The 27,763-nt window shown below is 42.8% G+C and overlaps 3 protein-coding genes across 6 annotated transcripts; 2 read left to right on the top strand and 1 right to left on the bottom strand.

The window, feature by feature from the left end:
• Positions 1–2,058: 2,058 nt before the first annotated feature.
• On the top strand, positions 2,059–16,413 carry LOC307234384 (CTP synthase 1-like). Its single transcript, XM_080006081.1, has 18 exons — positions 2,059–2,166; positions 4,514–4,694; positions 5,658–5,828; positions 6,693–6,793; positions 7,214–7,330; positions 7,651–7,734; positions 8,212–8,292; positions 8,472–8,623; positions 9,619–9,751; positions 10,642–10,730; positions 11,976–12,070; positions 13,733–13,795; positions 13,926–13,969; positions 14,097–14,196; positions 14,300–14,355; positions 14,508–14,604; positions 14,899–15,043; positions 15,159–16,413. Exons 1-18 carry the CDS (start codon positions 2,128–2,130, stop codon positions 15,226–15,228), a joined length of 1,818 nt encoding a protein of 605 aa, XP_079862207.1. The 5' UTR covers positions 2,059–2,127; the 3' UTR covers positions 15,229–16,413.
• Positions 16,414–18,391: 1,978 nt separating this feature from the next.
• rab42b (RAB42, member RAS oncogene family) lies at positions 18,392–23,067 on the top strand. 3 transcript variants are annotated; one of them, XM_080005147.1, is made up of 3 exons: positions 18,392–18,573; positions 18,735–19,015; positions 21,099–23,067. In XM_080005147.1, the coding sequence occupies exons 2-3, from the start codon at positions 18,798–18,800 to the stop codon at positions 21,544–21,546; spliced, it is 666 nt and encodes a 221-aa protein (XP_079861273.1). In that variant the 5' UTR covers positions 18,392–18,573; positions 18,735–18,797; the 3' UTR covers positions 21,547–23,067. The 3 variants fall into 3 exon arrangements, with proteins under 3 accessions (XP_079861273.1, XP_079861271.1, XP_079861272.1); XM_080005145.1 differs by having other exon boundaries at positions 18,392–18,588; XM_080005146.1 differs by having other exon boundaries at positions 18,392–18,682; positions 18,793–19,015.
• Positions 23,068–23,233: 166 nt separating this feature from the next.
• taf12 (TAF12 RNA polymerase II, TATA box binding protein (TBP)-associated factor) lies at positions 23,234–27,427 on the bottom strand. 2 transcript variants are annotated; one of them, XM_080005372.1, is made up of 6 exons: positions 27,287–27,427; positions 26,709–26,903; positions 25,248–25,325; positions 24,904–25,018; positions 24,469–24,557; positions 23,234–24,321 (listed from the first exon to the last, which is right to left on the bottom strand). In XM_080005372.1, exons 2-6 carry the CDS (start codon positions 26,787–26,789, stop codon positions 24,286–24,288), a joined length of 399 nt encoding a protein of 132 aa, XP_079861498.1. In that variant the 5' UTR covers positions 26,790–26,903; positions 27,287–27,427; the 3' UTR covers positions 23,234–24,285. The 2 variants fall into 2 exon arrangements, with proteins under 2 accessions (XP_079861498.1, XP_079861499.1); XM_080005373.1 differs by having other exon boundaries at positions 26,718–26,903.
• Between the last annotated feature and the right edge of the window lie 336 nt (positions 27,428–27,763).

Below are 27,763 nucleotides of genomic sequence, written 5' to 3'. Positions count from 1 at the left end.
GTTGCATTACATTTCACTGCATATATGTATGAAAGTATGTATATGTATGTGACGAATAAAAATCTTGAATCTTGAATCTTGAATCTTGAATACTATATATAATATTACCATCCATATCGTCTTTCAACAAAATATTGTTTCATTGTATTAATTTCTGCTTGCTTTGTGGTTTTTACATAAAAAATATAGATTTTATGTAATGCACATCTTTTATGACATCGATCGATGTATTTCTTCTCCAATATATCGACATGCGTTTTTTAATCAAAAGCTTGGCAGGAAAGTGAAACAAACAAAAAAAAAAACAACAACAGAAACACAAAAAACAAACTGAATCAAAGAATTGCATTCGAGTGTCAAATCAGCCTGTGAAAAGGTATTGAGGTGCCGCAACTTACAATTATAAAACAACTAATACGTCTGAAATACAACAACTGATACAACAACAACAACTGATATATATATACATACATATATATAGCATAAGAGCTGAGAACATTCGCCAGCGAAACTGTATAATATATTATTGTACTGTATAATTATTGTACTGTATATATTATTGTACTGTATAATATATTATTATACTGTATAATATATTATTGTACTGTATAATTATTGTACTGTATAATATATTACTATACTGTATAATATATTATTGTACTGTATAATATATTACCATACTGTATAATATATTATTGTACTGTATAATTATTGTACTGTATAATATATTACTATACTGTATAATATATTATTGTACTGTATAATTATTGTACTGTATAATTATTGTACTGTATAATATATTACTATACTGTATAATATATTATTGTACTGTATAATATATTACTATACTGTATAATATATTATTGTACTGTATAATTATTGTACTGTATAATATATTATTGTACTGTATAATATATTACTATACTGTATAATATATTACCATACTGTATAATATATTATTGTACTGTTTAATTATTGTACTGTATAATATATTATTGTACTGTATAATATATTATACTGTATAATGTATTATTGTACTGTATAATTATTGTACTGTATAATATAATATTGTACTGTTTAATTATTGTACTGTATAATATATTATTATACTGTATACTATATTATACTGTATAATGTATTATTGTACTGTATAATTATTGTACTGTATAATATATTATTGTACGGTATAATATATTATACTGTATAATGTATGATTGTACTGTATAATTATTGTACTGTATAATATATTATTGTACTGTATAATATATTATTGTACTGTACAATTATTGTACTGTATAATATATTATTGCACTGTATAATGTATGATTGTACTGTATAATTATTGTACTGTATAATATATTATTGTACTGTACAATATATTATACTGTATAATGTATGATTGTACTGTATAATTATTGTACTGTATAATATATTATTGTACAGTACATATAGGTTTTTATACAGACTCACCAGTAGGTGGCAGTAAAGCACCTTTTCGGGGTTTGCAAACCCCCCTCAAACTCCACAAGGAAGATGAACGCCGCCTCGGTGGAGAAGTGGCGTTCGACCTTTTTAGAGATCCGGTCCTTTGCGCTCCGAACACACACAAAAACATGGTGAATTCGATCCTCCGAGTTTCAGTCGGACTCCGCCGGGAAACGACAGCCGCACGGGAATCGTGTGAGACGAGCGACGCGACGTGTGGACCCCGGAAAACCCTTTAGCCTGATCCCGTCAATAACGACTCATTTTGGCAGGGACGCGTACAGTGTGATTTGACCCGCTACCCATGTCACTTCATTGCGTGTTGATTTCATGTATCTGATTTTAGATTTTTTTTTTTAATTTATTTATCTTTTCTCTAAACCACTTGATTAAAAAAAAGGTATTATTTAGGTATTTACACGACACACCTCGAATAATGCGGGACGGGGGGGGGGGGAGAGACCCGCACGCTCGGCCTCTCTTTCGTCATGACCCGAATCTTTTTTTTTGTGATGATTCGTTCCGCCCGAGCGGATCGTTCGCGGGCCCCGCCGCCCGAGAGTCAGTCAGCGCGCCGCCCTGCACCGCGTGTGCGGCGAGGAGAGCCGATCGGAGGAGGCTGGGCCGGGGATCGATCCGCCGATGTCGTGCCGCCGGACCCCTCTTCTCCCCGAGCCCGTTGTGAGTATCGACACGCGGGGCGCTGTCCGCACGTTCAAGGCAGCGGGCTCGGTCCGTTTGCGAGCGCCGTAAGATGGCCACGCGTCCTGCACGTCGGGGCGAACTCTGACGGCGTCGTCGTTGTTGTTCGTTTCTTATTTCCCTTCGCCCGTCGTCGTTGTTGTTGTTGTCCCCCCCGGCTCCCGGGGGACGGCGTCGCCGGTCCGTGTCGCCTCTGCCGTCCCCCTCGAACTGTCTGCGTTTTGCGAAACCGTGTTTTACGGACTTTTCCCCGCCATTGTACTGCGCCGCTCATCCCGCGGCTTTTTCGACCGCCTCCCAACTTATTTGTGACACGTGACTGTCACAGCGGGACGCTCGCGGCACCTTTTTAAAAGTATTTTAAGTTTTTTATTTTTTTTTTATTTGAATAATCAGGGTCTTCGCAGGTCAATTTGACCAATAGAAGTCACAAAAGAGGACTTTGAATAACGTTTAAACTGACAATTCTTGTCAGCTTCGCGTTCGCGACCCTGTGGTCAGTGTTTCCCAAAGTGCGGTCATTTACGACGAATGAATAAAAAGTCGTAAATTGTATATTTTGTGGTTAAGTTTGAAAAATGACCATAACATATTTATGATTAAATATTTACATAAAAAAAACAAAAAACAGAACTAATAAAACAAAGCCATTTGAGTGACGTGTGTTCTTCATTGATCCGACCGATCCTTTCCCACTTGCACTGAAAGCCGTAAATATACCGGCAATGTTCCGTATTGGGGTCCCGCGGGAATGGAAGCCGGTGTCTGTTCCGAAACTCCTTCACTAACTAACTAACTAGTAATTAACTTCCGTTCCCCACTCTCGAAGTAGTAGAATTTTCCTGCAAATTGCCAGAACAGTTGTGAAAGAAAGTATGTGTGAAGGGAAGCAGTAACATTCCTGTAAAGTAGGGCTGGAGCCAAATCCAAATAAACCGCAAACAGTTTTTTTTTCTGAATATTTATGTCATACAAATATATATATATTAAAAAAAAAAAAAAAGATTTGTTTTTGGGAAGAAAAAAAACATTAGGGAAAAATGGCAAGTCCGATCCGAACCTTGGCGCTCGGCTGCAAAGACGAGAAATTGAAACACGTCCAGTCTCTACAGAGACACGTCTTTACATTATTAAATTGTATTCTCTTGCTTCTTAAAAATGCCTCTCAGACCCTAGACGTGTCAGTTACAAAGCGTTCCAAATTATTATGCAAATTGGATTTAAGTGTCTTAAACATTAAATTTTTGGTTTTTCAATTAAACTCGTGGATGGTATTGTGTCTCAGGGCTCTTTGGATCACTGAAATCAATCTGACACCTGTGATAATTAGTTTGACAGGTGAGCCTAATTAAAGCAAAACTACTTAAGAAGGACGTTCCACATTATTAAGCAGGCCACAGGTTTCAAGCAATATGGGAAAGAAAAAGCATCTCTCTGCTGCCGAAAAGCCTCAAATAGTGCAATGCCTTGGACAAGGTATGAAAACATTAGATATTTCGCAAAAACTTAGGCGTGATCATCGTACTGTGAAGAGATTTGTGGCTGATTCAGAGCACAGGTGGGTTTCGTGGAGATAAAGGTGTTAGGTGTGGAATTGACCTCGGCAAAGTATATGGAGTTTCTGACTGACCACTTTCTTCCATGGTACAAAAAGAAGAACCGTGCCTTCCGTAGCAAAATCGTCTTCATGCATGACAACGCACCATCTCATGCTGCAAAGAATAGCTCTGTGTCATTGGCTGCTATGGGCATAAAAGGAGAGAAACTCATGGTGTGGCCCCCATCCTCCCCTGACCTCAACCCTATCGAGAACCTTTGGAGCATCCTCAAGCAAAAGCTCTGAGGGTGGGAGGCAGTTTGCATCAAAACAGCAGCTCTGGGAGGCTATTCTGACATCCTGCAAAGAAATTCAAGCGGAAACTCCAAAAACTCACAAGTTCAAATGATGCAAGAATTGTGAAGGTGATAATAAAGAAGGGGTCCTATGTTGACATGTAACTTGGCCTGTTAAGATGTTTTTGATTGAAAACATCTTGACAGAGGTTTGCATAATAGATTTGCAACAGATTTACATTATAATTTGGAACGCGGTGTAGGGTTAGGGGCGTGGTCGGCCTTGCTTCGTCCGACGGCTGCACCGCCGAGCGGGCAGGGAGAACGGGTGGAGGATGTTCCTTCTACTCTTCTTCTTTTTTTTAAATTTGTGGCTTGCCGCTTGCTCTACTAGTCAAGCGAGTTCGGTCAGAGGTGAAAACATTTCAGTGAAGTCTTATAGCGGCTGTATTACGCAATACCTACATGTTTAACTCTTGTATTCATGGCCCAGATTTCACATGCCACTATGAAGTACATCCTGGTCACCGGCGGTGTCATATCGGGGATCGGTAAGGGCATCATCGCCAGCAGCGTGGGAACCATCCTCAAGTCCTGCGGCCTTCATGTCACCGCCATCAAAATAGACCCGTACATCAACATCGATGCCGGCACCTTCTCACCTTATGAACATGGTGAGTTATCAAGTCTATCCTCCATCAAGTTTTTTAGTTTATTTTTTATGGCTTTTTTTATGTCATTGTTTCTTGCATGGTTCAGCTGTTGGGTTCAGCAAATTGATCCCGATTGAAAATCGGAAAATCGATCGCAATGAGCGTTTTGGGGTGGAGTCGACTGCGGCTCCGGCTCAGAACCGACTTTCATGAAGTTTGGTTCGGAGTCGGGAGAGCTGCGGTGGGCGTCGCGGAGGTGTCCGCTGCACCGCATCCCCCAACACACACTGCACCTGGCACTAGGGCTGCAGGAATTCAGTTATAATAGAATTCAAATATTACAAAAAATAACAAAGTTCAATACAAGTTCACCCAGTTTGTTGCACAGTGAACGCACATTAGAGAAATATTCCCGATAACGTGTGCGAAGTCGGTGGAGACTCACGAGCGCACCAAGCGTCTGCCTCTCCTCTGGCGTTTCACTGTGCGTACAAGGGAGAAAGCGCCTTTTACCAGAATGTCATGCTGGCATTTTAAGAAGAAGAAAAAATAATAAAACGTAAGAATATAAAGGCCTGTCTCCGTCGTGATTGGCCGTGTTTCAGTTCAGCTCGGACTCGCTTTTTTCCGAATGTTTTATTTTTATTTTTTTCCCCCAAAACCCCCCCTTTTTAATATATATATTCAAAATGAATACTCATTAACACCCACTATTTTTGCTTCATTTGGATCCGCCTCCACACCTTCTTCACGGCAATGTTACTGCTTCCATTCCCACATACTTCCATTCACAGCTGTTTTGGCATTTTGCCGTGAATTCTACTACTTCGAGGACTAAATTGGCAATTCACAGTCGACCTTTAATGGAACGTCAACACCGGCTCCCATTCCCGCATGACGGCAATGCGGAACATTGCCGTTAGACTTAGCTTCGGGCTGGATTGGCTCTAATATTGGGATGTTAACCACGTCTTTGGTTCGCAGGTGAGGTGTTTGTCCTCGACGACGGAGGAGAGGTGGATCTGGACCTTGGAAACTATGAGCGCTTCCTGGACATACGTCTCACCAAAGACAACAACCTGACCACGGGCAAAATCTACCAGTCGGTCATCAACAGGGAGCGAAGGGGCGACTATCTGGGCAAGACTGTGCAAGGTGAGGGAGGGATATTTAACTGTCTAGTTCCCCTGGGGGTTGGGATAAAAATACCAGTTGTGTTTACCCATGAAAATCTATCAGTGTCTTTTTCCCTGTATAAACAAAAGCTCTGAACATGTAATCATACAATAAAAAGTGCTGGCTCTTCCCAGGGGGCATTATGCGCACGTCTCCCCCTCCAACGGTACCAACTATGTGTGCACAGCTTTTGTTAATACACGCAAATCAGGGATACACATAGGTAAACAATGTTTACCTTTTGTATAGCGTTTGTACTCATTTCATCTCAAAATGGAGAAGTTGGAGGCACGACTCGCCGAGCTGGTATTGTCTGTGGCCACAGGGATATTTACCACTCGTCTTTGTGCGAGTCGAGGGTAAGTTGTTGGGCAAGAATAAGCACAGTTTCCGGTGCCGTGAAGCTCTCATTTTCTATGCCCCGCCGTGTTTGGTGGTTTTTCGAGAAGCCTCTGTATACATCTACTACTTCCTGCTCCACCTGGGTATTTTTTCTCTCAACTGCCCCCTGTGGTTCCGGTGACGGGCTGCAACGGCGACTGTGCCAGAATGTGCCCGCCGGAAAACTCCCCTGGATACAAAAACAGCGAGACCGCAGATTGTTCGGTTAATTGTTTCATTTGAAATCTTATCGTTTCAATTTTTGTCGTCAATTAACATCTCTAAGCGTACAAGAAGAATATCCAAACTCACTTAGTTGTAGAAGATTTATTTGGGTTCATTTGTCAAGTCGTCGAAACCACTGCGCCTACACCTACAGTATGACGGAGCAGAATCAAAATCGTAGTTGTAAACGCAGGCGGATTTTTTTTTACTTCATTTATCTTTCCTCCATTTTCCCAGTGGTCCCGCACATCACGGACGCCATCCAGGAGTGGGTGATGAAGCAGGCCCAGGTCTCAGTGGATCACGACGGCGTGGAGCCACAAGTCTGTGTCATAGAGGTAAAGGCGTTAGTGAAACAGGTTGCGGAACACGAGTGTCGTCAATGATGGGACACGTTTTGAATGAGCGTGACTCTAGCGGCGCTTCCCGTAAACAACCTTTCTTTTAAGAGCGTACGATGAGTACGGTGGCTTTATGGCAAGCGGAAGGTGCATTTCTTGAGGAAAATGTCGGCGCTTCAGTGGGTGACAGCCATATTATTATATATGTGGACATGTAGTTCAGCACCTACAGCCTGATGATTATGAATGGAATTTGAAATAGTATTGTGGACAATGTTTATTTTTCAGATTTTTTATTATTCTTTGTTTTTTTTTATGATTTATTTATTTTACAATTTTTTATGTTGTGATGACAAGGATTTTGCCCTGGCGGTGCCAGTGGAAACACCGGCGTGATCTCGTGTTTTGTGTCAACAGCTGGGCGGCACGGTGGGGGACATCGAGAGCATGCCCTTCATCGAGGCGTTCAGACAGTTCCAGTTCAATGTGAAGAGGGAGAACTTCTGTAACATTCACGTCAGCCTCGTCCCTCAGGTATGAAAAGCGGCTCAACCCCACGGTGTTGACATGCCACCATCAAAGTCCTGTTTTGCATGCCATTGTTTATCTAAAATCATTTTAATTTCTGAGCTCATGGCTTCAAGTTCATCATTTTCCAACATTGCATATTCAATAAGAATGATTGGACAAATCCCAGAGGCAACGATTTATTTGGAAATGGATTGGATATATGGTAGATCTTGGTTTGTGTTGTTATTTGATATTATTTGGGTGTTCAAACCTTTGTTCTTCACGCCCACACACCGTCTTTGTTTCTCTCACTTACTGTCGCAAATTTTCTTTTGTGTCCTCAGCCCACGGCCACTGGAGAACAGAAAACCAAACCCACGCAGAACAGCGTCCGGGAGCTCAGAGGACTGGGCCTGTCCCCTGATTTGGTGAGTTTGGTTATTTCTTAGAGTGTAGGGGGGGGGGGGGGCTGTGGATCTTCTTAAAGTAATTGATTGACTGAGTTTTTTTCCAAATGAACGGATATTTGATTAGCCATTAAAATAGATAAGATGCGCTTTGGGTAACATCAATTAATATTTTCTCCAATGACTGGTACATCCTGGTTGAATTTGTTGGATTCCCCAATACATTTTTATCTGTTTGAGTATTTTAAAGAACAGGAAATGTAGCCTGATACACACACTTACAGGCTTTAATTGTGTCAAGTGACCCAGTTTCGGCTAAAAATATGATTTATTTTATTATTATTTTTTTTTAGCTTGTTGTGGGCTCCTGCTATTCCCAAACAGTAGACAAACTGCATGATTGCATTCTTTTTCAGTATGCATAGTTATAATACAGACAAATTGTAATTTCAGTATCTCAATGTGGTATTTTACTTCGTCCCACGCTCCTTTTTGCAGATCATGTGTCGCTGTTCGACGCCTCTAGAAACAGCGGTAAAAGAGAAGATCTCCATGTTCTGCCACGTGGAGCCCACGCAGGTGAATGCTTCGGAACAGACCACGTCTCCACACAGGGAACACATTCCTGTTGGGGCTGCCTCAACATGTATCGCTCAATCGTGCATTCTGTCATATTCCTCATACATGAAAATGTGCTTGCTCCAAATAAAAAACAATTCTGAATTCCAACCCGATTTTGTTCCTCTCCATCTTTTTAGGTGATTTGCGTCCACGACGTCTCCTCCATCTACAGAGTGCCGCTCCTGCTGGAGGACCAGGGCGTTGTCAGCTTCTTCTGCAAGCGTCTAGACCTTCCCGTCAAGATGAGACCCAGGAAGATTCTCAACAAGTGGAAGGAGATGTCTGACAGGTAGGAGGATTTTTACTTTAAGTCAACTTTATTTATAAAGCCCTTAATCACAGTACAGTTATAGTGTCAAAGCGCTTCACAAACCCACATTTCACATAGAAATCAACATACTGCACTGGTCTGAAGCCCATCCGGGAAAGGAAAAACTCCCTTGTGGCAAAAAAAAAAAAAGGAAGAAGCCACGGAAGGGGTCACAGGAGGACAGGCTGCAGTGGATACTGAGTGGGCATATTAATAACATAATATGATAAATCCTAGGTTCTGTACTGTTGTTTTTTTAAATGTTCACTTTACATGATTTAACATGTAACATCATTTAACTCCCTGGCTGATGCATGTGGGTCAGGCTGTTATGAGAAATGTAGTCATACTGCTATAATACTTCCAGACGTGTGAATTGAAGAATACCTGAACATTAAATCCAAGAGCAGCATATCATGCATGAATTAACTTGATTAATTTTTCCACACGGGAGCTGGTAAGAAGTATCTGATGTAGAAAAAAAAAAAATGTTAAACCTTATTCATCCGTAGATGGAAGTTACAGTGTTACAGCTGCTCACATTTAAAACAATAGACAATAATAATAATAATAATAAAGTAAGTTTAAATTTATAATAAAAATAGAAAGAAATTGGCAATATAAAATAAACAAAAACCCCGAATATTTGCAATAATCAGTAATAATAATCAGTCATCAACTTAGAAATGAACAAATAATGTCAATATACAATAGAGCTGAAATTGTACTGAAAATCTAAAAAATCCCAATATACAATAGACCTAAGAATAAGCTTAATCTGTCAACCTTGTATGCCGGCCATTACATTCTAATGATCCAGACCAACTGTACTTTGATCCTATACTTTCTCTTATAAAACTAATAGATAGGATTGTTTGGTGTCCCTTGGGAGGGTGGTGCGTCCCTAGTAATGAAGTTGGTGATGATTGTGAAACATCTCTTCAAATTTAGAAATGTGCAGCATCTCTCCCCAGGTCGGACCGCCTGCTGGAGCAAGTCTCCATCGCTCTGGTGGGAAAGTACACCAAGCTCTCTGACTCCTATGCCTCCGTCATCAAAGCCCTGGAGCACTCCGCCCTTGCCATAAACCATAAGCTGCAAGTCAAGGTATGTCCTTATGTAGAACATTGGGCTATAACAATATGTAAGCAGGGCTTCATATGTGCTGAATCCTGCCGAAACATGTTCCAGGACCTCCCAGATTGGGACCTGCACCTATTTGATTGGATCAGGTTTCCATTTCTCCAAACAAAACAAATGGAAATAGTGTGTTTTTAGATTATTATTTTTTCGGGCTGCTGGGGGGGGGGGGGGGGTGTGACTGCTCGACTTGAAGAATCTCAGACGGCTGACTGATTCCATGCCCGGTGCGTCCTGTGCCGCGTCACACATGGCAGCGTAAGCCTCCCCTACCCCACCCCATGCATTCCGTGCATATGTTCCATGACTTTTTTTCTCCACCCGACCATCCGGATTGGCAACCTCTGTGTTCCAGCACCTACTGATTTACAAATTAAGCACTGTATAGAAGTTATATAGGACATGCAGGTGGTTGGTGTAAGGGAGGAAGATGCGCAGAACAGAAGGTATTGGAGGCAGATGATCTTTGGCGACCCCTAACGGGAGCAGCCCAAAGAAGAAGATATACGTTTTTTATATATATATATATATATATATATACATACACACGTATAACAGCATTTTCAGTTGAAACATCTGGGGACCAAAACACAAAATTTCTGTCTGAAGCCTGAAACAGCCCATTTAATATTAGAATAATAGAATAAAGATAGATCCTTTATGAAGGCAAATTGTGGTGTTACAGCGGCTTACATCAAAAAGCCAGTAAACACTTGTCCCAGTATGTCGACTCAGCTGACCTGGAAGCCATAACAAAAAAGTACAAGTGGTACAAACAGAAAAAATGTCAAACATTTAAGAATAGAGGAATTTGCAACTGGCCATAGTGTAAAGTGATTCCTTTAACTCCATCCCAGTACATTGACTCAGCCGACCTGGAAGCTCCAACGCTGGAGGACGAGCCGGTGAAATACCACGAGGCTTGGCAGAAACTCTGCAGCTCAGAGTAAGTACACAGTTCTAACTACTCTGACAAGTGAATGCATATACAGTACCAGGGATGTCCCCATCCCATAATCAGCATCGGTATCGGGTCTGATATTGGCTGAAACGACTGGATCGGAATATCGGACATAATACATGTTGTAATCGTCATACCATCGTCGGATGAATATCCCCCGAAACACGACGGTGAAAGTTTAAATGAAGAGTGTCAACTTCATTTCTGGTGTGTATGTAATTAGTCTCAGTCATACATTTTGCGTTTCATCGTCATATAGTATATATCGACTTGTTTGGAATTGTTCATAAAAAGACAGACAGATATACAACAGTAACAAAATAAGATGAGGGGTTTTAAAATATATTGTCTTTGACCTTTTTTTCTTCCCCTGGCCTCCCTTCATGGCGTGCTAAAACACAGAGTTCTTCATCTTTAAAAGCAGTTCCTTCTCTGTTTGGTATAACATGCCATAGACCTGTCATTACTTCTACTGGTGCTCCATTATGTCGTAAAGTGCGGACTGCACACGCGCGGTGCAGGAGGGACGGATCCGGTGGTGGCGGCAACACCACCACCATGGCTTGAAAATACCGTGTCTGCGGTGTGGACTTATTTTAAGACGGAGTTCAAAAGCAACACAGTGGAATGTAATAGAGGCGGCAGCGTTGTGGGCTTTGTATGTCTTTCTCAGGGGAAGTGGAGAACTGTTTGAGCCTGATGATTTATTTAGATGGCTCTGAGAAGCAAATTAACAGCTTAGTAGTTGTTGGAGACAAAAAAAACATATCGGATGAGAATCCGCAGATACTTAAGGTATCAGTCTGGGATGGAAAATGAAAAAGTGGTATCGTTCCATCCCTATTGATTACATATTCCTGAATTTTCGCCCCCACGGAATGTTATGCAATGTGGTGTACAAACTGAAACAGATGTTTCGCTACAGGAGTTGCGTTCAAGAGCATGAAGGGGGAAAAAAAAAACCCATCATGAGCCATTGTGTATTTGTTTTTAGATATAATGGCTTCAGTTTGTCAAAAGAAACGACACGTCCCAATACCCGCTGTCATTGAAAATGTACAAAAGAGACCATTGTACTTTATCTGTCGTTAAAATAATAAAACACAACAGCCTGTTTTTAAAAGTTGTCTGTAATTGTTCTTAGACGTCTGATTTAAGTCTTCTGCGTATAAAGACATCCCATGGTGTTTGCCCCGAGACAACAATCTCCTGTTTTCTTCCTCCCCGTAGCGGTGTGTTGGTACCAGGAGGTTTTGGGGTGCGAGGGACAGAAGGGAAGATCCAGGCTATTAGTTGGGCGAGGAAACAAAAGAAGCCCTTCCTGGGTAAGAAAGTGCCATTTTACTACTTCCCTGGCTGTTTCACAAATTAGAGACTTGTCTAATTGTTGCTTCACTCCTGTTAACAGTGAAATGGTTCAATGCAGGAAAGTGTAGCGCCGTACTAAATACAAAGGCACTGGTGCCACCGAGTGGACAACCTGGTGTATTGCAAACCCAATGTAATAAATTGTTCCTTATGACATGTTGAACCTGATCCCCAAAATCTGACTCTTTATCCATGATTTTTATTTATTTATTTTTTTTATGCTTTTGTTCACAAATTTACAAGGCACGATAATCATACTCCCAATGGAGGTGCAAGCCACAAAAAGGGAATCTTTATTTTACCAATGCGTTATTTGAGCCATAATGCAACAAAGGAAGCCCTGTTTTTAATCGACACCCAATATGCACTACAGCTACGAATACCTGTATTTTGCTGCACTCTTTTATTATTACTTGTATTATCTTCAGGGACATAAATACAGACTTCAGCAATATCTTCTGTACTATCTGATTGGGAAAAGCAGAACTAATGAAGCCTGGAGATGGGGAAAAAAAAACAAAAACGCCACAACAACATTGTCTTGTATGATTGTATTGATTGATAAAGATATGAAAAACAACAGCTTTTTACCTTTTCGCAGTGCGGTGTTATACTTTTTTTTAAATTATTTATGTTTGAAGTGGACATATTATGCTCCCTTTCACCAAGTAATTATACGGCCTCTGAGGCGAGAAATAAGCAATCCACTTACTGAATCTTCACACATATGAGATCTACAAGGCCTCATTTAAAATTTTGTTCAGACTTGCACCACGGTGACCAGCTTGGAGCTTTTTTCTTTTATTCAATTACGGAAACATCGGGGGGGGGGTCAGGAAATCAGGAAATACATCTCCTGATTTGTTTGGAGAAACACAGAGCGGATCGTGCGCCACAGCCTACAGTTACCTAATGTGGACACACACACACACGCACAGATGCACAGAAACACACTGCGGTGTCTGGAGCAGCGTGGAGCTTACAGCACCGCGGGATACGGCTTGGTGCTTTTTTGTTTCATTTAATTGCGGAAACGTCTGGAAAATAAAATATATACATCCACGGATTTGTTTGCAGAGATGCGGATGGCGCGCCGCAGCCAACAGAACGGTCCCACGTGGACGCGCACACAGAAAGAAACACCCAGCGGAATTTGTGCTGGTCTCTGCCGCCGACAGAGCACTCACATGCTTGGCTCTTAGCTTCGACGCGAGTGGGTCCGGGTGGCGCTACAGCCGTGGGTGGAGTTGAGAGGGGGTCGGTGGTTCTATTTAGAATTAATACCACTGGTCACGTGTGAGAGGGCGGCAAAGCTGAACCGCTCATTTTATCGGACATGTTTTTCTAAAAACCGCGTTGTCTTTGTTCACTGTTGGTGTGTTCGTAGGCCCATCAGAGTCTATGCACAAGCACTGAAAAAGTGACTTTTGCATAATAGGTTCCCTTTAAGTGTTTCTCTATTTCTCTGAGCGAATGAAATTCATTCCCTTTTCTGACTTTGCACAAAATGTCTCCGTCACTAGAATGTCCTGCACAATAGAAGCCTGTTCCCACGTCTGTCAGGGCTTGGTTGCCTAAATTGCTGTTATTCATAATCCAGTTGCTCTTGTTTTATCTAGGGGTTTGTCTGGGCATGCAGCTGGCAGTGTGTGAGTTTGCACAAAATGTTATCGGCTGGCAAGGTGAGTCATGTCGCTGCTAAGTCCACTGTGGTGTGCTTTACAAAAACCCATTAAAGGGCCTAAGCTGTCATTTGGGTATTAAAACATTTAAGTAAAGTAAGCTGTTGCTGCTTTCTGCTTTCCGTTCCAGACGCCAACTCCACAGAATTTGACCCAGAAACCAAGCATCCGGTGGTATGTAATTTATACATTTCTACTCTACCTTCTCATCGCTGGTGATTTCACCGTGCATGTTTTTTTTTTTTTTTTTTTTTTTTTTTTTTTTTTTTTTTGTATGTAATGTTTGGTTCCATCTGACCAGGTTATCGAAATGCCGGAGCACAACCCTGGGCAGATGGGCGGAACCATGAGGCTGGGGAAGAGGAGAACCATTTTCAAATCCAATCATACGAGTGTGATAAGTGGGTGTTGTCCTCAAATCGAACGGTGTTCCTTTGGCCTGGTCATATTGCCATTTTCATATATTTTTTTTAATGACTCATATATGTATGTTTTATTTTTCAGGAAAACTGTATGGGGATGTTGAATATGTGGATGAGAGGCACAGACACAGATTTGAGGTAAATCCTGAAAGAATGAGCATAAACACTGACCTCCACATGCAATCATCCTGGAATTTAATAATTCCAGGATGACGTTCCCTAAATATATTTAACCAATGAAAGTGATGATTATTATTATGATTTTTATTGTTTATTTTGTTTTTTTTTAGGTGAACCCAGATCTGAAGCATTACTTTGAGGAGAGGGGCCTTCTCTTTGTTGGCCAAGACAAGGAAGGAGAAAGGATGGAGATCATAGAGTTGGAAGGTGAGTTGACACACATGTACAGGACATGTCCATGTTATGACCAAGCAGGTAGAGGCATCCATCACAACAGCAAGTACAGTCTATAAAGTTCAGAAAGTTGCATTACTTTCTTGTACCGCTTCTTGAAGACAACATTTAACTATATGACAATATTACAATAACCAAATCCAGACAATATCACGTCCCATATTATGATATTGATATTATGATATATTGCACAGCCTGATGTAGCCTGTACAAATTGGTTTTTAATACAATGCAATTCTCTGTTGTGTTCTCTGTGTGTTTTTTAAGATCATGGTTACTTTGTGGGGGTGCAGTACCATCCAGAGTTTACCTCCAGACCCATCAAACCCTCCCCGCCGTACTTCGGCCTCCTGCTCGCCGCTGCCGGGAAGCTCCAGAGCTACCTGCAGAAGGGCTGCCGCCTGTCTCCACGGTGAGGCCTGCTTGCCGTCTGACAATGCTGCAGTTCATCACTCACGCCTCTAGAGGGACTCTACTTTATTTATTGTGTGTGTGTGTGTGTGTGTGCGTGTGCGTGTGCGAGACAGGGACACCTACAGCGACAGCAGCTCTCCCGAATCTGAGATGACGGAGCTCAAGTTCCCCTCGTCGCCATAGGCTCTGGAAGAGAATGCTCCAGGGGCTTTGGATGTGCCTCTCGTTATCGTTGTTTTTATTTAATTTGACGTTAGAACGCACACATCTCTCCACCGTCTGATCATATGGCTAAATGGGAAAAGAAATGCTTCCTTACAAAAAAAAATGGAGCAAAAACCAAAATGACTTAAATTTGTTTTTTAGATTTTGGCTAGACAAAATATGGAGTTAATATGATGACTGTATGTTACTGTTTTTATTTACTGCTTGAATGTTTGTATGAATGAAAAGCTGCGTTGTGCAGAGGTCTCTGGCGTTTGGGAGTTATCGGCAGTTTGCAAATACAGTATCACCTTTTCATGTAGAACATTTTGTAAAAGAGATTTAACAAGTGAATGTGTGGAAATGGCGGGCAGTCTAAGAGATTAAAAAGGAAAAAATGTAAAGAATCGAGTTTGAGAGATGACAGGGAAGACGGAACTTATGGTCGCCTCTTTCAGTGTAAGAATACTATGTTTGGATAAAAGTATACAAAGATAAAGTGTTGTTAGTTACACAGGTACAGGAGGCCCCAGGTATCATTTAACGTGAGTAGTGGTGCAACTCTACAGGGATGTATTATATTTCAATGAACTCCTTGAATAGACACATTAAGGCAAATGCTCCTTTTCGGAATCCTGTGGGATTTGGATAAATTGTAGTAAATGAAGACTATATTTTTACTACAAGTGCAGTTTGTTAACAATTTGTTATTTTAAAGATCCCCTGAAATTCCTTCAATGGAATCTCCTGGCGGAGTGGTTGCCGACTCCACTTTAAGATCTTCTCTTCTGTTAGAAACAGAACGGCAAAACTACTGTACATAGTGTTGTACATGGAAATATGTCATTTTTCTTTCCCCTCAAAAATAAATTTTGTTTGTCCTATTTACATGTGTGAGCAGAGCAGAGGTACTTAAGGATCGAAATAATCCAGCTGGTACTTTAAATGGTTGTCGCAGCTTGGCACCGACAAAGCCATGTGGAGCGGTCCTGAGAGAGAGAAAGTGAGGTCGATACAATTTTTTTCAATTTTTATTCTTGAGCTATGTTGTCAGTCTGTAGGCTTCAGGGCCTTAAATTACAATATTGCACATTTTTGCATGGTGTATGTATGCAGTGGTATTTTTTTTTTATTGTGGGATTAAAGTGTTTAACACATTTCAAATGAGTGTTTCATGTTTTTTGGGTCCCCCCCCCCCCCATTTTTATCAGATAAAAACAAGACATGCAACCATGAACTAAGATGTCTAATCTATTGGGGTTCTTTTTGTTTTTTTTAAACCAGTGCTGTCACGAGCATATTTGTGCCGTTGCATCTCGGACAGAGTTAGTCTCCAAGTGGAGTTCAACTTCTTAATGAGACTTCTGCAATAACTGTCCTGTTGACGACCTGTAGGATGACAAGAGCACACTTTTTTTTTTTTTTTTTTTATTACACAGAGCCACCGCCCATCCCCCTCTTTGGAGAACGATCTTACATGTGGCCTCTTCCTGTCATAGTTATGGCATTAAATGAGGAAGGAAAGGAGGAATGTGTTCAGGGTGGTGTTCAAAGCTGGTGTGTGTGTGTGGGGGGGGCGGCGGGCATTTGTCCCAATTGGTTCAGCGCCGACGCCTGCAGACAGCCAGATACGCGGGGCCTCCACCACCCCCGGCATCCGGGTCACCCGCCGCAGAAAGCCACACAGCGGGAACAAAAGCCGACAGCCTGTGCCCCAACAACCATTAGTCTTCTAATCTATTTCACTGTCAATAGCAGGCATGTGATATGATAGAGACGGCCATTAAACGGTTTTACAGCCGCATTGTTTTGCATGAGCACATTTAATCTGTTCGCAAGCAACACGAGGCTGTAGCATTGACATTTGCTTTTTCCCCCTTCTGTCCAAAAAAACACAACGCTCGTGTCCTCCGAGGACCACTTTTAGAGGGAACGCCGTAGCCACGACGGCACGACCCCCAAAGAAAGTCGGAACATAATTGACGCTTTCAAATTCCGTTACCTCTCTCATACCCGGCCGAGCACCTTATATACGAGCTGCAGAGACAACTGAAATGTTTGTGACCTCCGAGTCAATAACAGCGTGCAAGGTGAAACGCAGTCGGCGGAAAGCGAGCCCGGCCTGAAAATGCGACTCCGGCAGACGCTGTGAGGAGCGTCCCCGCTGCGGAGCGTCAGTATCACATTAGTAAACAAGCGCAGCGGTACGAGCGTCGACAAGAAACCAAGCCCGGCTGACGGCTACGCCTCCCGAGTTATGCTTTCTATTTAGTTTGAGGGTTTTATTTGTAGCGTCCTGAACTTTGTTTTAAATATATATATATATATTTTTTTTTAACCAGACTCACCTCGGGGCAGTTAAAGTTTACTATCGCCCCTATTTTGTGTGTATTGTGATTTATCCTGTATGGATATTTCATAAAACATGGCTGAAAGCGCAGACCCATGAAACATTCCCATTACCATTTTCTTTTTCTTCCCGGAGGAAAGAGCTTGAGTATATTAAGTCGTAAACATTAAAAGGCAGAGTTTTTATCCGGAAATCAGATCGCGGGCCATTTTACGGCCTGATGTTATACTGTATATGCAGCTTGATGAAACGCACACTTTACTTTGCCTTCATGAATGGTATCATTCTTTATATTCATTCGTTATGGATAACTATTTCCGGGGGGGGGGTTGTCACAAATGAGCGATGTTGGAGGTTCAAGAAGCCGTGATGGCATACCTAAATATACAGTAAGTGACCCCCCCCCAAACAAACCCTCGCCAGAGGTAGAATTCGGATCCTGGCCCTTTCCTTGTGTTTCCCAGAGCGCTGTGTATTGTTCTCGGCTTCCCTTTTTGGGAGACCAGAGAGCGTCTGGATCTGCCGTCCAATCAAATGACTCAGTGCGGTGTAAAATAATATTTTGATGACAGGAAATCACGAGGCCTTGGCCAAACAGGGGGTGAAAAAAAACAAAACAGCCCAAAATACTTCTCCCTATTTCTTCCTCTCCCTCTCACCCACTTTCAGCCCTCCCTTCCTCCCTCCTTCCTCCGTTTGCCGCCCCTCCTTTTGTCAAGTATCAACAGGCTTAGTATGTCCACACCCCTCCACTGAACACACACACACACACACACACTCGTGCTCAGGCACCAGCAGCAGCCGACGCCACCGTCTCAGATGAAAAATACAAAACACATTTGACACTTGCTGTTCCAAGAAGGCAAAGAGACAGACGTCCTGCTACCCGGCCATGTGAAGGACGTTCTGGCCGTTGGCCCAGACGCCTCCACGTTGGATTTATGAACAGTCTGCACACAGTGGGAGTTGGACGGGTGAGGGAAGTAGCGGTGAGGAGCTGTCGCCGGACTCCCTGTTCTGACTAGGCGCAGGGCACTCCCCATCTGATGTCTCCGAACAGAGCCCGATCTCCAGACGCTCTGTGTCCGTGACTATCCCTGATTGTTCTAACACTGTGCCTTTTTTGTCCCCTCAGAAAGCCTCTGCGGGGGGCTGAATCCTAGCAGTGTTCATCCCTTTTCCCACTCAAGCAGGAGTCATGGACCTGACGCTGTGGCAGTACCAGTTCCGGATCATCATGCTGGGGGACTCCACGGTGGGGAAGTCGTCCTTGTTGAAGCGCTACACGGAGGACATGTTCCTGGAGTGCATCAATCAGACGGTGGGGGTGGACTTCTACGTCCACTTCCTGGAGGTGGAGCCAGGGGTCCGGGTCAAGCTGCAGTTTTGGGACACGGCGGGCCAGGAGCGGTTCAGGCAAGATGAGAACGGCGAGAATACGGCCTTAAGACTTAAGACTGGTAGAGACTGATCACAAGACCATCCCAAATGTTATTAACGACCCTCCTCAAGTCGAGAGATTTTCTTTTCCGATTGTCTCGCGATCACGGAAACTCAAAAATCCCCGACTTTGCTGTGTAAGAGCTGTAAGATTTCACCAAAATGTGTCGCCTCGGCGGGATTCATTCGAGGAGAACGGAACTTGAGGAAACGTTAACGGGCGTGACTCCCCCCAACCCCACCCTAACGCGCTTGCGTATTGGAATACCGATCAAGCGTATCAAACGACTCACGTCAACTCCTATTCGGCAGATGAGATAAGAGGCGCTCGGTTTTTTGTTTCTTCACCATGAGAGCGTTTCGCCGCGCGCTCAGCCCGCTCCAAGGGCGGAACGAGGGAAAAAGATCAAAGATTCTCTTTCCGCCGGGCGAGGTCGCGTCCCTTACCTGCAAATTGCCGCAGTGACTTTGTTTACGCCCGTTGCCTCCCCGCTGTGCGCTCGGCCCGCCGACCCGTCCCGCGCGAGTCGTCGCAAAGACAACCGCCCGTGGGAGCGCCCTCCGAGTTGCCAAAGGCAGTCCGTTGGAATGAAAACGCTCCTCGTTTCGCTCCCTCCCGGCGCAAATTTCACGCCCGACGCGTGATTGAGATGGTTGAGACGGCGGGATATGAGGCTTCTCTCTTTGGGACGTCTCCTTTAAAAGGGTTGAAAAACGATGAAGAGAGCTAAAGAATAAACTGCTGGATGGACTTGAAAAGGATATGTTGAATTCAGTTGTTGTTGTTGTTGTTTCTTGGAGATGTTTTTCAGAATGTTTTATTTTAAGACCTCAGTTTCAATTTTTATAGTCAGCCACAACGATTCCCCTGGAGTCACTTTTTTGTTCAGTGACTTCGGAAAAGAGTCATTCGCTTGTCGATTCAAAATAGCAGGAGGGATGGATTGTTGGATAGATGGATGGACGGATGGATGGATGGACAGACGGATGGATGGACAGACGGATGGACGGATGGATGGTTAGACAGATGGACAGACAGACGGATGGATGGATGGATGGATGGGTCGATGGACGGATAGACAGATGGCTAGATGGACAGACGGATGGATGGACGGACAGATGAACGGATGGATGGATGGATGGACAGACGGAGAGTTGGATGGATAAATGGGTGGATGGATGGATGGACGGATGGATGGATGGATGGATGGATGGACGGATGGATGGATGGATGGATGGATGGATGGACGGATGGATGGATGGACGGACGGATGGAGGGATGGATGGAGGGATGGTTGGACAGATGGACAGATGGATGGAGGGAAGGAGGGACGGACAGACGGATGGATGGATAGACGGACAGATGGCTGGATGAATGGACAGACGGATGGATGGATAGACAGATGGATGGATGGACGGACGGACGGACGGATAGACAGATGGATGGGTGGATGGATGGATGAATGAATGGATGGAGAGATGGATGGATAGACAGGCAGACAAATGTATGAGTAGACGGACAGACGGACGGATAGATGGACGAACTGACAGATGGACAGACGGATGGATGAATGGACAGATGGATGGACGGACGGATGGATGGATGAATGGAAGGATATATGGATGGATGGATGGGTGGATGGGTGGATGGAAGGATAGACAGATGGATGGGTGGGTGGATGGATGAATGAATGGATGGAGAGATGGATGGATGGATGGATGGATGGATGGATAGACAGGCAGACAAATGGATGGGTAGACGGACGGACGGATGGATAAACAGACGGATGGATAGATGGACGAACTGACAGATGGACAGACGGATGGACGGATGGATGGACGGACGGACGGACGGATGGACGGACGGACGGATAGATGGATGCATGGATAGATGGACGAACTGACAGATGGACAGACGGATGGACGGACGGATGGATGGACGGACGGACGGACGGATGGATGGATGCATGGATAGATGGATGGATTGATAGATGCAGTCCAACCCGCCAACTCCTCACCTCACCTCACCCTTCTCTTTCCCTCCTCTCCCCCCGTCCAGGTCGGTCACTCGCTCCTACTACCGCAACTCGGTCGGGGGCTTGCTGGTGTTCGACCTGACCAACCGGGCGTCGTTCGAGCACGTCAGGGAGTGGCACGCCGAGGTGTGCGAGCGGGTCCAGCCCCACGCCGTGCTGTTCGTCCTGGTGGGACACAAGAGCGACCGCCAGGCCCACGAGGAGAAGGCGGTGAGCAGGGAGGAGGCCGAGCGGCTGGCGGGGCTCCTGGGGATGCCCTACGTGGAGGCCTCGGCCAAAACGGGCCACAACGTGAGGGAGACCTTCGAGCTGCTGGCCCGCAGGGTCTACCAGGGCCTCCTCAGCGGGGAGGTGGAGCTGCGCGAGGCCTGGGACGGGGTCAAGTGCTCCACCCCGCAGGCGCTGCAGCTGCAGAGAGACAGCGTGGCTCGGAGCACCGCAGCCCCCAGGGAGAAGAAGTGCTGCCCCTAAAAACAATGGGCACGCGGTGGATTGGAACAGTTCTTTGGGAAATAAAGACGTACAAGGCTGTTATTTTATTATTATTATGAGACGTTGGAATGTGCAGGTAGAAGACTTGCACTTTTCATGGCCATCTGCTCTTACATCTAATAGGAATTATGTGTCAAAATACAATGCATTATCACAATATTTTTAAACTAAAGCCTTGTTATCGATAATTTAACAATATTTTGTGGATGACAATTGGTGCATTCATAAGTTATTTACTTGCACACAATAAATATTTGACAAACTGTCATTAGTAATGTGGATATCATGACCAAGCATCTATTACAGACTGTGAAGTTACTTTACTGTAATATTACATTACATTACATTTAGTCATTTAGCAGACGCTTTTATCCAAAGCGACTTACAAGGGAGAATAACATTCAAGCTACAATAATGCAGTAATGCAGCTTTAAAGACAATATTTAACTATTTCACAACCTCACGATCAAAATCCCAGATGATCTCCATTTCCTAATCATTACGATACGAGACGATAAAGTCGTTATAGGTCGATATATTGATACGATGTCAATATATCGAGAATACACCGTATCGATATATCGCCCAGCGCTACTTTCTAACATGACTCGATCAGTTAATCCAGAAAGCTGCCAGGCTTCACGCTGACAGGTCTAAATAAAACTTTTTGTGAATTCAAATCCGTCTCGCTGTTTTGGGTGCAGTGTGACTCATTCAAGTCTGTAGCTGCTTTAAAAGTTCATCTAGAGAGAGAACGTGCTTTGTTCTGTGCTCCGGTGGAGGCAGGTCGGGGCCGGGTCTTCTGCCTTATATTCGTCCACACGACGCTTCGTAGCTGTTGAATCCGACAACTAGATCGATGAGCTTATTACCTTATTAGAACTTATACGTGATTATGCTGAGGACCAAATGCTGCTGCTTCCTTCAAAAGCCCAATGTCCAAATGTTTCCTCACATCTGGACAGGACAGCTTTCGTCAAGGGAGCTCTGACCGCAAGCTGCGATGCACTGTGTGTTCTGACACCTTTCTGTCATATCAGCATTGACTTTTTCAGCAATTTGTGCTCTTCAGTTGTCTAACCATCACAATTTAGTCCTTGTCAAAGTTGCTCAGATCCTTACGTTTGCCCATTTTTCTTGCTTCCAACACAACAACTTCAACAATTGACTATTCACTTGCTGCCTAATATATCCCCACCCCTTGACAGGTGCCATTGGAATGAGATGAGCAATGTTGTTCACTTCACATGTCGGTGGTTTTAATGTTGTGACTGATCGGTTTGTTTATATATATATATATATATATACACACACACACACTGTATATACTGTATATTCTGTTATAAATATATTTACCATTGAGTCACAGGTGATGATTGCCTGATACTCTCATTGCTTGGCTTTTTCAAAATATAAACCTTTCCTCTTTTGTGCTCATTTTGCAGCTAATCCAACATGAATTCCTATACATTACAATCTCTACACCAAGTCAACTTTTGTTTTTAGCCCATTTACTCATCACTAGGCCACTTGGAGACCACCAATGGCCTGGAAAATTTGGACAATACAGTGAGAGAGCTACACTTAATTGACTGAATTGATAATGAATTCGACACCAGTATGGTATCAAATGACTCAAATGGATGTTTATTGATAAAATCTCAACAATGTTTTTATCTTTTTATTAATGGAATAAAAACAAGACAGGTTGAAATAAAACCCTACCACACAAAGTAAAGCAAATACTCTCTTCCCAATTGTATGTCCAGATACCTTCGCCCAACCCCAGCTAATGTCTGGAAATACAAGCCATACTTACACAAACCCTCAGTGAATAATATGAATCTATTGTTTATTAGTGACATTAGTATTAGGGGCTCAATTTCTTTCCTATTATTTTTTATGCAATGGGTTCTTCGCACAAGAGTTTATACAATTAAATGCAAATGTGTGCATTTATGAGGCTTGTGACGGAAAACCCAAAAATGCAACAAAACCTACATTCAGTAACGATACAATTCAGCAAACACAAAAACAAGATGGCAAAAAAAAAAAAAAAAAAAAAAAAAAAAGAGTATTTTGTTCAACATTTAAAAATACTTGAAGAATTTGGTAATATGACCCACTTATAAAACAGAAAAAAATAAGAATGTTTTTTTTTTTTTTTAATAACTTGGGAGAAAAGTTGAGAACGACAGCCTCAGTTGGATGTATCACACGCATCTCCAGTAATCCATTACTTGTAAAATACTTCCAACAGCAAAGACTTATTTTTCAAGGAAACAGAGCATTGGCATTCTTATACATAGGAATATCAAAAGACATGGTAGATTAAACAATAGTCATCCAAAAACACACAAATTCCACTACTAAATGGAACCAATAAAACAAGAACATGAATCAAGGATGATTTTTTTTTTTTTTTTTTTTGTTTGTTTTTAATGGTGCTGGCAAGACACCAAAATACTGGAGAAATTAGGTGAAGATCAAACGATATCCATTGTCAGGAACACACCCTCTCCATCCCACCATACTCATATTATTTTTTTTTCTATTCCAACCATCTCCTTCATCTACAATATAAATCCCATAAAATCTCAGCTAATGAGATTAGCGAAGATGGGGGAAAAAAAACAAAAAAAAAAACAAAACAAAAAAAAACAAAAAAACAAAAAAGAAAAAACACATGCGGGCACAATGTGGTATTAGAAAGTCTTGTTATTTTTTGGTTGTCTTGCGGATCAGTGCCATTCTCTGAAATGAGAGAAAAATAATTATTAGACATACGTCACATGTCTTCCTTCAATTTATTTACAGTCAACAATCCTTGAGAGGCATCGTTAACCCCAGGGCTGTGTGTGACATGAACCAGCGTCTCATGTCACACCGTCCCATACTGACCTGTTTGTGGGCCTCTGTGGTACAAGCCTTTTTAAACGGCCGGATCTCGTCCGAACCGTAGCCGGGAATCCACATGTTCCACTGGCGCTCTGAAAGAATCAGCACAGACCTTGCCAGTCAGTCATAATTATTCCAGCGCATCGCAATTAAGGAGGTTTTCGGACATGTGTAGTTGTGGAATTTCAGGTTGGTGGTCATGTTTGGACATTGATATTCTGCAGATGCTTCCAGCCCTACACAGCAAAGTGAAGCGCATTATGTGTGCAGCAGAGGTGACAATATTAAGCTGTTCCAGTTTAGGGTAAATGGAAACCGCAATAAATCCATACAAAAATGTATTAATGCTTCTAAGTAAATGATGTACAGGGGCATCTGTCTTATGAACAAATTTCCTGCAGCACCCTAGCATTTATATAAATTCTGCCAACCACTCACCAAGATGTAACTGGACATCTTTCACCTCCAAAGTGTTGGACTTGCGGTGGCGGGCGAGTTGACACGCTGCCGTCACTACGGTCTCAATAAAGTCATCTGCAATTTGCAGGAGCATCTGAGAGGAAATGCATGTCAAAAATACATTACATTTCTGGTTTGTGTTCACACTTGGTAACCCCCTCCAATAACACAAACCTATATAAGCCTGTTAGACATTGTTCATTTTATTTGGTAAACGGGGGAAAACAAGCATTTTAATAATGTGAAAATGGCCAAATATCCACAAGCCAACTAACATGCAAACAGGTTGTACAGCTCATGACTAGTGTAAACCAGAAACAGACCTCCTCCACATCCTCATCCAGCTGCTCATTGGGATCGATCTCTCTCACCAGGTCCTGCAGCTTCTTCTTACTCAGAACCTGCCAGTGGAAGACACATCCAGGCACTCAAAAACAGGGCATATGGAGGGAGAGATTGTGTAGACTTGGAGCAGTCGTCACTGGCAAAAACTACACAAACCTTGAATGTGTGAAACATGTTGTTCAAATGCCAAAGCTGTATGGGTGAACTGCCAATTTGTTTAAATCAAAGAGCAGACATACTTTTTTTGTTATCTATGTTTAAAGGAGACCTATTGTGAAAAACTCACCTTTTCAGTGCTTGTGCACGTACATTTTGAGTCTCTGATGGACCTACTAACACACAAACTGTGAAATAACACAACCCAGGCAGCTTTTCTATTAGCTGTCCATCTCAGAAAACATGTAATTTAACAAGCCGTTACTATGTCAAGTGGGGCTTCATTAGAATTAGAACCGCCCACCACCTGAGTAACTCCACCGGCAGCTGGAGAATAACAAGCGCCGCTGGGAACTGCTGTGGGTTTCACGGAGCAGCACAAATCTTTTGAAAGAAAGCGTAATTACTACCAACTGTCCGTGAAGAAACTGCAGACAGGGGAAACGTAAGTATTTAAAAACAAATTCTGCTGTGTTTCTTTAAAAAATAAAATAAAAATGTTATGCTGTCAATAGACTGTAAGCTGCCTCATGTAATCAATCCGCTGCACATTTCTCTAAACAAAACCAATAGAAATGGTGTGTTTTATTATAGAAATATATATATATATATCTTTTTTTTCCTCCGACGTTTACACAAAACAAAAATTCCCTTGTGCACTGTCCTCCACAAGCTAGAAGCACAGCAACGAGAGTCGGCACAAACTTTTAAAATGAGGCCTCGTAGATCTAATATGAGTGAAGATTCCGCAACTGGATCGCTTATTTCTCGCCTCAAATTTGTTCAGAAACAGACTTTGGTGGAGCGATAAGGTGAAATCAGTGAAAGTTTACGGACTAAATAGAATGGAATTTGGAAGTCAGGCTCCCAGAACGAGGGGCCTCAGGAGGGTGGTGCAACCCACTGAAACAGATCGTACTGTCACAGGATGGTTAAGTGCCATGTTAGAATGCACAGTCTGAGTGGTATTTTCAGCAAAACTTGTTGAAAAGCATAATAGATCCCCTTTAATCGTCAGCACACAACACACAGGTGCAAATTCATAAAGCATAAATGACTCAATAAAATCCCAATGCATCGTAATTGAAGTGTTTGACAATAGTTCGTACTGTGAAAGTCTTAAATCTAATGGGATTGTGATTATGCAAAAAAGGGGATATATGGGCATGGGGGGAGGCAGCTTGTGTCAGAATGAAGAACTCGAAGTACAGCAATGTCTTCTTACACACACATAAATAAATACATATAGGTCATGAGTAATTCTGTTTGACAAGTGGACCAACCTGAGATACCTCTGGGCTGGCTCTGCCAGCGGGACCAGGGGTCACAAGGGCCTTCCCTGGGGTGATGGTGCTGTTAGCCATCTTGGCCGTAGAAAAGTAATTATGACTGTAACGCAGGTACTGGAGTCCAAGCTGACAGAACTTATGGGGTATCTGGGTGATGAGATCGCCGCTCAAATCAACAGGGACGCGTCTCTAAAATGGGAGGAAAGATCAGGAAATTGGGGCAATGCGTATTACATGCTGTGCGGCGAACACACACATACATTTAATGACAGGTGTAGCTCCCCCGACGGTCAACGTTGATGTGCTATCGTTAGGCATGAAGCCCACTGAGGGGTTTAAATTGAACTTCATAGCATTGGGTTACAGAAAACATTAAGTGCGTTTGGATCGAACAACCTTCGGCAAATGAAACACAGATTTAGTCACTAGATACAGGCAAAACGCCACAGAAGCCTACAGTAAAGCTAACGCTGTGCTAAAAACAATAGCAGCTATGCTAGCATTTGGTAGCTGCTTAGGCTACATTCCCGATAGCTTATATCCATTCGATTCAATTCGTCCGCCAAACTTACCCAATAAAATAAACACTATCTATCCATGTTTGGACGCCGTCGCGACACCGACATGAGAGGCTGAACGACGCAAAACACGGCCGCTGCTTTCCACACACACACAACACAGGAAACCCGAGTGAGGGGTGTCCGCTCGTACTTCCGGTCTGCCGCCGCCGTTTCCGGTGAAATCTTTTTGCTCAACTCTGCCCCCTGCCGCTTTGATCGAACACCACCGAGAAAACCAACCCCTGCTACAGGAATCAAGGCGCAAGACTCAAGAGCTGTCTTTGTCACATACATACACATACGACAATAATCACAATAACAATAATAATAATAATGATAACAATAATAACAATGATAATCACAATGATAATGATAATAATCATAATCATAATGATCATAATCACAATAATAATAATAATTATAATCATCATCATCATCATCATCATCATCATAATAATAAATTCAGTACTCATGTCATAAAGTGCAGAT

The sequence above is a fragment of the Zeus faber genome, assembly GCF_960531495.2.
Source record: "Zeus faber genome assembly, chromosome: 8".
NCBI classification, from domain to species: Eukaryota; Metazoa; Chordata; class Actinopteri; order Zeiformes; family Zeidae; genus Zeus; species Zeus faber.
Note: the sequence above shows the minus strand (reverse complement) of the source record. Positions and strands in the feature narration are given on the sequence as shown.